Here is a 9,474-nt window from a genome sequence, read left to right as displayed (position 1 = left end):
TAAGAGGTTATTTCAAATAAATGCTAGTGTATAATACGATCTGTCCCAAATCTTAAGTTTTCCTCTATCCTCCTGGAAGATGAATTGGGTGAAGGATGGAAGCACTGGTCAAGCAAAAATCTGCCTTTATATTCACACTCTCATGAGAAAATTAGACAGGACTCTCTTTAAGGACTGATCCTCAAAGTAGTATATTTGTAAGAAAGACTCTGCTGATGTCAACAGATTTTAGGTCAGGTCCTAGAGGCATTCTTCCTAGTTTGAACTGCATAGAGCAGTGATTTGCTATCTATTAACCTTACTGAAGGAGAGACACAGGATATTAAAACATGATGTTTGGCTTTTTTATTCCATTTCAGCTTTTCCTTGTTTAACCTAGTATTCAAATTAGCACATCCATTTTAAAATTAGCTTTAATGAATTTATACTGTGTATTGTTAATCCGGTAAGAGCATCTTAATACCACCGGTATAACAAATTAGATCATGGAACTACAGAAGAACTCAAGGATGAAGCAATGAAAGTTATGTACTGGCCTGTTCAAGGTTACATAAAAACATTAAGTTCTCTCTTGTTTAGAAGACATTGAAATGTGATATATGAACATAAGAAAGTAAAAGAAGTAATGCCTTTAAATCTTAAAACGATTAGAGTTTTATTCTGTAGGGATCTATGGGAGGAGATGGACTCCACCCTGAGGAAGATAAAAGACCTTAGTTTTCTCAACTGGAAGGAGTGATTCATGCTAGGTGGAAGTGGTATGCATGTGATATTCCTTATGTGGTAAATTAACTGTTTCTATTAAGAAAGCTCCTAGCATGTGGGATTGCTCTATTTTCCTCAGCTCTGCAAAGAAAATTATGCCACCAAAACTTGTTTTCTTTTTTGCTAACTCCAGGCTGGGTAAAAATGGGCTGTGTTGATGGCTGTTGATAAATTCTCTTGTGGTATTAAAGAAATCCATTAATCGTCCACTAAGAAAATTATTTTTAAGGAAGGAATAATGGAAAAAATTTAGTTCTCAAATTTAATGGTGTTAATTAGCCCTAGATAGTAACTTGCTCTATGTTTTGCTGTGGTTTTACAGCCTTACGTATGTACACTTTAGTCACTTCAAAGTTTTGTTTTCAGCAGAAAGTTCCCCTGCTCAGTAGTGACAGCAGTTTAAGGACTCATCCTGGGTAGTGGTGAGGATGCCATAAAACTCTCCCCTATTGAACCAAATCAAACCCGCTTAGAGGAGACTCAAATGAGTGCATCGTACAAAGCCACTTCTGTGAAACTTTATTATTTGCTGCTTTGCTGTTTCTTTAGCACACAGGCTGCTGCAGGGAAGCCTTCCCACTGCTTTTATGAGCAAAATGGGAATGTAAGTGCAAATCTTAATATTTTTCTTGTTTATATTTTAGTTCTACTTTCCACAGGACCTTATCTTGTAATCAGACACATTACAGTCAGTCATGAAATGGCCGTTATGTCCCTGAACAATTTTTCTTGGTAAAGTTTTAAGACTGGAATTGTATTTAGGTTTTGGATATTTTTTTTTTTTTAAAGTGTGACTGTACATGTTAGAAGCAGCTTATTTGGATTTGAATTATGATCTTCTGGCATGTTTTGGTTGGGAAAGCCGGAAAAAAGTAAGAAACTGAAATGTGGTTTCTGGATTGCAAAGCATTTAGATGAGTGATTCTTCCTCATAAAAGCACTTGCTTCTTAATATTTATGAAGCAAGCTGGAGATGTGCTTCAGAAATAAATAGGAAGGGTTTTACCAAAAACCCCCAAAACTCTGTAACTGAGTAAACTGTAAGCACTTCATGGCATTGCATTTGTAGTGCATTTGTATTCATGATGTGCTTTCAGGTTGTATTGGGTTCTCCTTATTTGTTACTCTGTAGTTTGGCTTCACACATATTTATACTCCTCTTCCAGCACTTAGATGAAAGACCCACAAGGGCCAGGAAACTTCCCTCATTTGAATCTGAAAGAATGGGCCTTGTTAGCCTCTCAAAAGCTTTATTCCTAAAAACTGTAAATAAAAATCTTTATCCTCCCTAAATATTTCTGCCATGTATTATTAAAATTCTCAGCTCAGGAGCTAAAGGAAGATAGGAGAAAATCCAGCAAACACGGTGGTGGAAGCTTTGGGCATAAGGCTGTGTGTATTCACGCAGTTGAAGTTGGTTTCATGAAGTACTTGCTTCCCCAAGTAATGATGATTCAATCTTTCTTATTGATACTAGTTTCTACCCCTAGTGCAGGCATCAAGGCTTGCTAGTTAAATGATATTTATTTATTCTCCAGGGTGTGAGCACACTTCTTTACAGACTGGAGAGCAGATGGCTCCTCTCAGAAAAAGGAGCAATATTTTTGTGCAGAAGAGAATCCAGAGTAACCCTCAGTATTACCACAACAACAGTAATTGTTTCACAAACCAAAATGAGATTTTTTTTCACATCAATGACAATCTGTAGATCCCATGAGCACAATCAATGCAGCTGTAGTACAGACCGGAATATCTTCTGTGGTCAACTGTAAATAGGAACTCTGTATCCATGGTTTATTTTTACCTTAGTGTGCTATAATAGGAAAAATAGCAAATGGTAAGTCTATATATAGCCTGTTACCAAGACTGTGAGCTAAATGGTTAGTCAACAGTAAAATCCTATCCTAATCAACAAATGTCTTTAAGTCCAGTAATAGTATTTCGGATATCAAAATAATGTATACTAGGTAGTGAGAGGAATTGCAGCAGTGCAGCTAATATTCTACAGGTTTTTTATGGCTCTTTTCAATGTCAAGTAGGAATTTTGTGAATAATGCTGACTTTAACAGACTGGATATGGATGGCGGAATCTATGTTGCTGTACCTATATTTCCTGACTTCTTTTCTGCATCTTTCTTTTGTTGGACCAGCAAAAATTCATTTTCCTTTTAGGTGACATTAATTAACCATTAAATTGTGAATACTTCAGGAAAGGAGACCCTCCTCCCTCTGCCTTGTTCTTTATTCCTAAACTTATTTACAAACTCACTATAGAAAAGTATAAATTTTATTCCAGACTTGAAAATGTGGTGTTCTTTTATATTTTATTTATAACTATTTTGTGACTGACAAGGTTAGCAAAGTATACAACAAATTCTTAGATAAGTCTTCAAGGTTACTTCACATTAGACATGATAGGTAGGAACAAAATACAGGCAGAAGTCAGTTTTCCTTATCTTTTGTATAAACAAGCTGGTATTTCATTCAAGGCCTTTTCCTCAACTTTCGGCATACCAGATCACTATCAGGCAGTCACAGGGAGAGACATGCAAATATGTTGTTGTTGACTATTTATCTATTGAATTTATGAATTGGATTCCAAGAAAAGCAGGCTCCTGCATTCATTCCATCTTTATGCTTGCCTGCCATTCCCTGCCTTTCTCCCCTTCACAATCATTTGTGACTTATCTTACTAGTCTTAAACATGTTTCATGAAAAGCTGGATGTCTGTAATTATAGTAAGTTCCTATTTTTACAGAACTCAAGGGTAGAGGAGACAATGTCCTGCTTATGGGGCTATCTACCCCACAGCAAGTGAAAAGTAAGGGAAACTCTGTCCTTACCTGGGTTTGGGACCAAGCTGTGGACAGGCCTGCAGCCTTCTCCTGTGAGCCAAACACCTTCTCCTGCGAGCTAATCGGCAGGTGTGACGGAGGCACAGCATCCTTGGAACTCTGTGGGGTTATGCCAGAGTGGGCCAAGGCATGGTGAAATATCAGTGATGTGGAGGGTTTTAGGGACAAGAGAGCTGGTAGCATGCTTGAGGGTCTATAGGGATATTGTGGGTTTTGGTGCGCCAAGCAGGTGAATGGAACTACTGTGGGATGTAATTCCACATCAAGGGAGAGAGTACTGAGGCCCCTGTGTGAAAGAACTGGGGGGTACCATGGCGAAAGGGTAGAAAGCATATGGGAAAAAGGGCTGGGCTGTGAAAAGCACCACAGACATGATAAACAACTAGGGGTATTTTGTTTGGGGAGTGTTCATGACAAGTATCTCTTGGAAAACACGTACTATTTATTAATTCTGCTGTTTTACAGTAGCATCATGTACTCATTACAATGAACTTTGTTTACATGAGCCTGATCGAATACCTTCTGAAGTAAATGCTGCTTTTATATGCTATCAAAGGAAGTAGATAAGGTCCCTGCTATAACATAGGTAATTTATTTGCATGATGTTTATGAATGACTTTGAAGTATGTATTTGTAATTTAAATCCTAACCTGTTAGAAACGCAGACAAGAGCTTCTCAAGTAACTCTTATTCTTCTTAGTTTTATTATGAATTTTATCCAACTGAGACAGGATTGATGTCTTAAAACACTTTTGTTCCTTATTTTAGGGGCTTGAGGACTTCCTTCGTTTGTGCTTATACAGCACCTAATAGTTGTCCATGCCATCATGATTCCTGATTTCGTTGCAGTATAAGTAATTATAATATAGACTATTTTATCTGTTTACAAAACTGTATTATAATATAAAATAATTATAGTACTCAAAAACTAAGTATGGTCTTCATCCATTCTTTGGTCTAAGGAATTACATTTGATGTTGATGCCAGTTCTGCAGAAAAGAGAGTCCTAATTCAGGCAGATAAATTTGTAAAGTGGATAAAATACTTTAAAAGGAAAAGAGCAATTCACTTAGTTTTCTCCTACATTTTTAGGATTGGGCTACATTAAGCCTTTTCTTACTCAGCCACCTTCTTAGTAGTGTTAGATAGTCCTACTGTTGGAAGAAATCATGGGAATACTCATGTAGAGTGTCTGCAATTTCCTCATCTCCATCTTGTCTAGACACCAGCAATCTCATAGTATATTCATGCCTCCAGAACATCTAGACTTCTCTTGACTGGAAACCCTGAATGAGGTAGTAGAACAGAGGGAATCTGTTTTCCCTTTCAAAGTTCCTTCTTTGCCAGTGGCTAGGTTCAGTATTGTAATGAATACCAAATCAGTGTCATATTTCACAGCACGGTTCTCAAATTCATGTCACAGGGGAAAGGTGAGCTAGTGTTATTTATTCCAATGTCATTGACTAAAAATACTACTTGAAATTATAAGAGATGAATAAAGCGATCTTGAAAAATACCGTGGTATGTATGTTATCTTACTGATGTTTTATTTTCAGTTTAAATGTACTTAGAAACCTTTCTGGCAATTGCATAGGATACAACTTAAATTTCTGTGAGAGAGGCATGGAATTAGTCCATACTTTTTTTGGCACTGTCTGCCCCACTATGCTGTAAAGCCAGGCTACCTAACTTTTTCTGTTTCAGACATCATGGGTTTTTTACAGCCTTTTCTTTCTTCAGTGGCATAGATGGAGGACAGTCCTGCTTTATCTTCCTCAGTTACTGAGGAGTCAGGGTATTTTTTTGAAGTGGGGATTGTGGTATTAAATAGTTTTGAACGAACAGAGCAAATATCTAAATCTGCTACTTTTTGCTTGGAAAAGATTTCTTTTGTTCTTGTCAACTGTTGTTTAAAGGAGAGGTAAGAGTGGCAGATTAGACTGTTTACCCTAAGTTTTTCCAGAAAATGAAATATATGTGTGAATGGGGAGAGGGAGCACTTCTTGGCTCTGTTTCTTTGTATTGCTGTTACAACTATAATATAGTACCTGTATTTTATTTCTAAGAATGCTTTTCCTTGCTTTAATGTATAGTCTGTGGCAGCTTTGGCTTGAGATGCAGGAGTGAAACCTGCCTCCTCTGAAATAACCTGGACAAAATACTGCCTTAAATATTTATGTTAAAGGATGTGGAGACACAACCCCTGCGTTCCAGGAGTATTAAAGCCAAATAGGGATGTCATACTTCCCTTCCTTAGGTGAAATTGGTGAACTGTAAATAATAATTGGCCAGTGGGTATAGCCAAATACCCTGTAAAACAAAGCTGGACACTAGCCACATGGTATTTGCTATCTGCCTGAACTCACCTGCCCTTGAAGCGGAAAATGGGACATCTTGTGGGATTCCTCCTTACCACTTTCTGAGGCACTCATACCATACTCCGTCTCAGGCATCTGCTGGCTCCTTCTCCTGGGTGGGTTTTTTTGGTGTATCCTACAGACTGTTGTTTATGGTATGGACACATCTGGCAGTACTGCTGGTGAGCCACTGTGGTTTGTGGGATGATACTTGGAAGAGCTCTGCATTAATCTGGTGTGCAAAGGAAGATGTTCTATTGCAGTTTTTCCATGACTCAGAAAAACAAAGAAACCTAAAAGGTCATATAGTGGTGTGTGATTTGTTTTGTGGGTTCATTCAGTATTGCCATTGTGCATTTGGCCCGACCACAGTGAGTCAACTGGGTTGTGTTGACTCAGACAAAGTAGAGGACTTGCACAACAGTAGGACTTCATTCTAAATTCCCTTGCTAGTGCACATCAAAGAGATGAAATTACGTATGGAGTGCAGATTTTTTTATTAAGTGGGAGTGTTGTAATACTTGCACATCTAAAATCAGTTTGAAGTGGAACGTGGGCATCCCAGTATTTTTATGGAACCTGCCTAAGTGTTTTACTACCTTGAACTTCCATTAGTTAGGCAAATAAACCTACTGTCAGAAAAGGATATAGACATTGGCTTGAGCATGTAAGCTTTTCTTGTATTAACTTGGCTGGATCCACTTGGATCCAACACATTCAAGTACATTAACAGCAGAAAGTCGGACTTGTAAGGTGGTGAAACTGCAGCTGTCACATGGTGCTCTGGAGCCTGAAACCCGCTGCTTGAATAATTACGTGACAGCTTCCCCTGGCTTTGCAGGGTAACTTGTGTGCTTTGGCACCACACACCCAAGTGCCAAGAGCCACCACTTTTCACCTCAAAAGCTTTACCGTGTCACCCGAGGCGGCTGCGGGGAGCAGCTCCCTCGTCCTGCCGTGACTGACTTGACTTCAAGCTTTCCCCCAGCAGTGCTCTGGAGCCGGTTGTCCACGAAGACCTTGACTTTCTGAGGAGGGGCTGGGTGCCGCTGCCTCGCCCGGCGCACACAAGAAGGTGAAAAGCTCGGCCACCCGGCAGCGCTGCCCCGAGGCCGCGGGGCAAGACCCGCTTAGAGGCGGCAGCGCTGCTCGGGCCTGCCCTCGCCCGGAGGCGCAGCTCCCGGAGGCGCGGGGGCGGGACGGTGCCGCGGGGATGCCGGTTCGCCCGGCCCGGCTCGCGAGGGCGCCCCGAGGGCGGGGCGGGTTCCGCGGGCGAACTACACCTCCCGGCGTGCCCCGCGGGCCGTCGCCCTGCGGGGCATGCCGGGAGCTCGGCAGCACCGCGGCCTCCATGATCTTCCCCTCCCGCCGGCGCGGCAGCGCCCGCCCGTCTGGCGGTGGGAGGCGCTTCCTCGCGGCCGCCGCTCTGAGCGACGTCCGCTCCACGCTATCGGCGCCGGCTCTCGCGCGGCCGCAGCCAGTGAGCGGCGCGGCGGGCGGCTCCCCGCCGCGGCCGGAGGTAGCGGTAGTGGCGGCAGCCGGAGGTCCCGCCGCGGCCGTGGGAGGGCGCGGGCTCTGTGTCAAGGGGCAGAGAGGCCGCTCGGGAGCTGTGTGGGTCCGGCGGCGCCCGGGGGCTCGGTCAGCGGCCCCGGGGGGCCGCGGCGGCGACGGCATGGAGCAGGCAGCGCCCAAGAGGTAACGACCCTCCCCGGCGGTCCCTTCCCCGCCCGGGAGCGGCGGCACGACCGGGATGAGGCCTCGGTCCCGGGGTCTGTGGGGGGCAGTGGGACAGGGACGGCGCTGAGCCCTGCCTAGCGGCCGGAGGGCTCTGTCACGTTGGGAAGGGTCTTCTGTGGGGAGGGTGCCACGAAATACCCCTTACAGTACATGCCCTGGTGGAGACGAAACCTTGGGGGTTGGCTGAGTTAGGAGCAGAACACTTTTAATGTCAAGTGAGGGAGACTTGGTCACCGAGCAGACTCCTCTCTAGCTTGGGGGGCGGGGGGGTTTCACTCGGTAGTTCAGGTTTGTGGCAGGAGCACACACGAGTAGTTCTCTTTTCGTGTTGGGAAGTGTCCTTGTGTTCTGCTGCTGGAGGGATGGATGCTTGTGGGGGTGGGCGTTGCATAATTGCGATTGTAAATCAGGGAGTAGGAAGAGACAAAACCCAAGAATATTCCCACAGTAGATGTATTTTCTCAAATATATAGGCTGTCAGATCATATTAATTGCTATGCACGTTTCCTAAAAGAATTTATTGTTTGACTTCTTAGTGCATAAAATAATTTTGCTTTGTGTTAAATTTAAATTTAATCATATATTTTAGTTGGAACAAGCCTTTCTTGGGTATAGTTGTACAATACACAGACTGTAGTTGTGCAGTGTACAGAATGTAGTTACATGGTTGACATTTAGATCTATACATGTGTCTTAGAGCTCTGATTTTACTTTTGCTTCCTGAGAATTGAATGAAAAATCTAAGGACTACACAATATAACTTTATGATAGAGGATTTTAATCAGTTTTTACATTCATCTTTAAAACCTCTACATCCTCCATTTAGAACCTTTAGAATTCTCTAAAAGCAGCTTCCTGCTGGATGATAGGACTTGAGAAGAATGTAGTCTTGAACTTCTTCTGATGATTTCTCCTCCAATAATACATCAAGTGACAGTACGTACTGTGGAAAACTTTGAAAAAGAATTGGTTTGTAGTTGCTGTGTAGCGTGGTTTTAGCAGGCAGTGGGGTAAGGAGGGACCTCACTGTAGTTTCAGGCTGACAGTGCTGCATATCTCAAATGAAGGAAGCAGGACAGGCACCAGCGAGGATTTAGGAAAAGAAATGGAAATCTCTGAGGAGTAATCAATGTCACCAGCAGCAGTGGAAACGTTGGGATCTGGTGATATAACAGGATTGAAAATCAAACTGTGAAGTTAGCATAACCTACCAGGTGTTTTGGGGAAGATGTGGCATTTGCTGTAACTTTATTGCCTAGCTGGAGGTGTGTCTGGCCTAACTGAAACTAAGAGATGTTTAGATCTTCGGATTCAGTCAGGAGGAACTAGATGCAGGAATGTCTAAACTCTGGCATGTGTTTATACTCCACATGTTTTTTGAAGCTTATTTCTGGAAATTTGTGATGAGAACTTAGATTTGTTTCTTCAGTGAAAGGGAAGATTTGAACTCAGTTTTTCGTAAGATACTAACTCAGGTTATTTCATAAGATTTGAGGCAAATTTTTCATGACTGTGTATAATAGCCCCCTTATTGGTAGTTTTCTAGTGTTTCCTGATTGCTGGTATTCCCAGCTGTTCTTCTAGGCCACCCCCCTTTTTCTGCAAGTCCAGAAGAAGTGCGGATTATTTTTTGTGGGCTGCATTTTTGGTGCTGTCCTTGGATGAAGTAGTGGCTTAAAATGGACCATGTTTACTTGGCAAAACAGATGTGAACACTAGAATTCTTTACTTTGGTGCCTGTTGTCAACAGGAGCAGTTAC

General features: G+C 42.3%; 1 protein-coding gene across 1 annotated transcript in view; it reads left to right on the top strand.

The window, feature by feature from the left end:
• The first annotated feature begins 7,530 nt into the window (after window positions 1-7,530).
• Window positions 7,531-9,474, top strand: part of STK3 (serine/threonine kinase 3) — a 130,964-nt gene continuing 129,020 nt past the window's right edge. The window contains exon 1 of the mRNA XM_082296100.1: window positions 7,531-7,672. Within this exon, the coding sequence (XP_082152226.1) occupies window positions 7,650-7,672 (23 nt within the window). The 5' untranslated portion in view covers window positions 7,531-7,649. The remainder of the gene's footprint in view (window positions 7,673-9,474) is intronic.

The sequence above is a fragment of the Coloeus monedula genome (assembly GCF_965178545.1).
Source record: "Coloeus monedula genome assembly, chromosome: 1".
NCBI classification, from domain to species: Eukaryota; Metazoa; Chordata; class Aves; order Passeriformes; family Corvidae; genus Coloeus; species Coloeus monedula.
The sequence above is the reverse complement of the archived record's forward strand: the minus strand, read 5'-3'. Positions and strand labels throughout refer to the sequence as shown.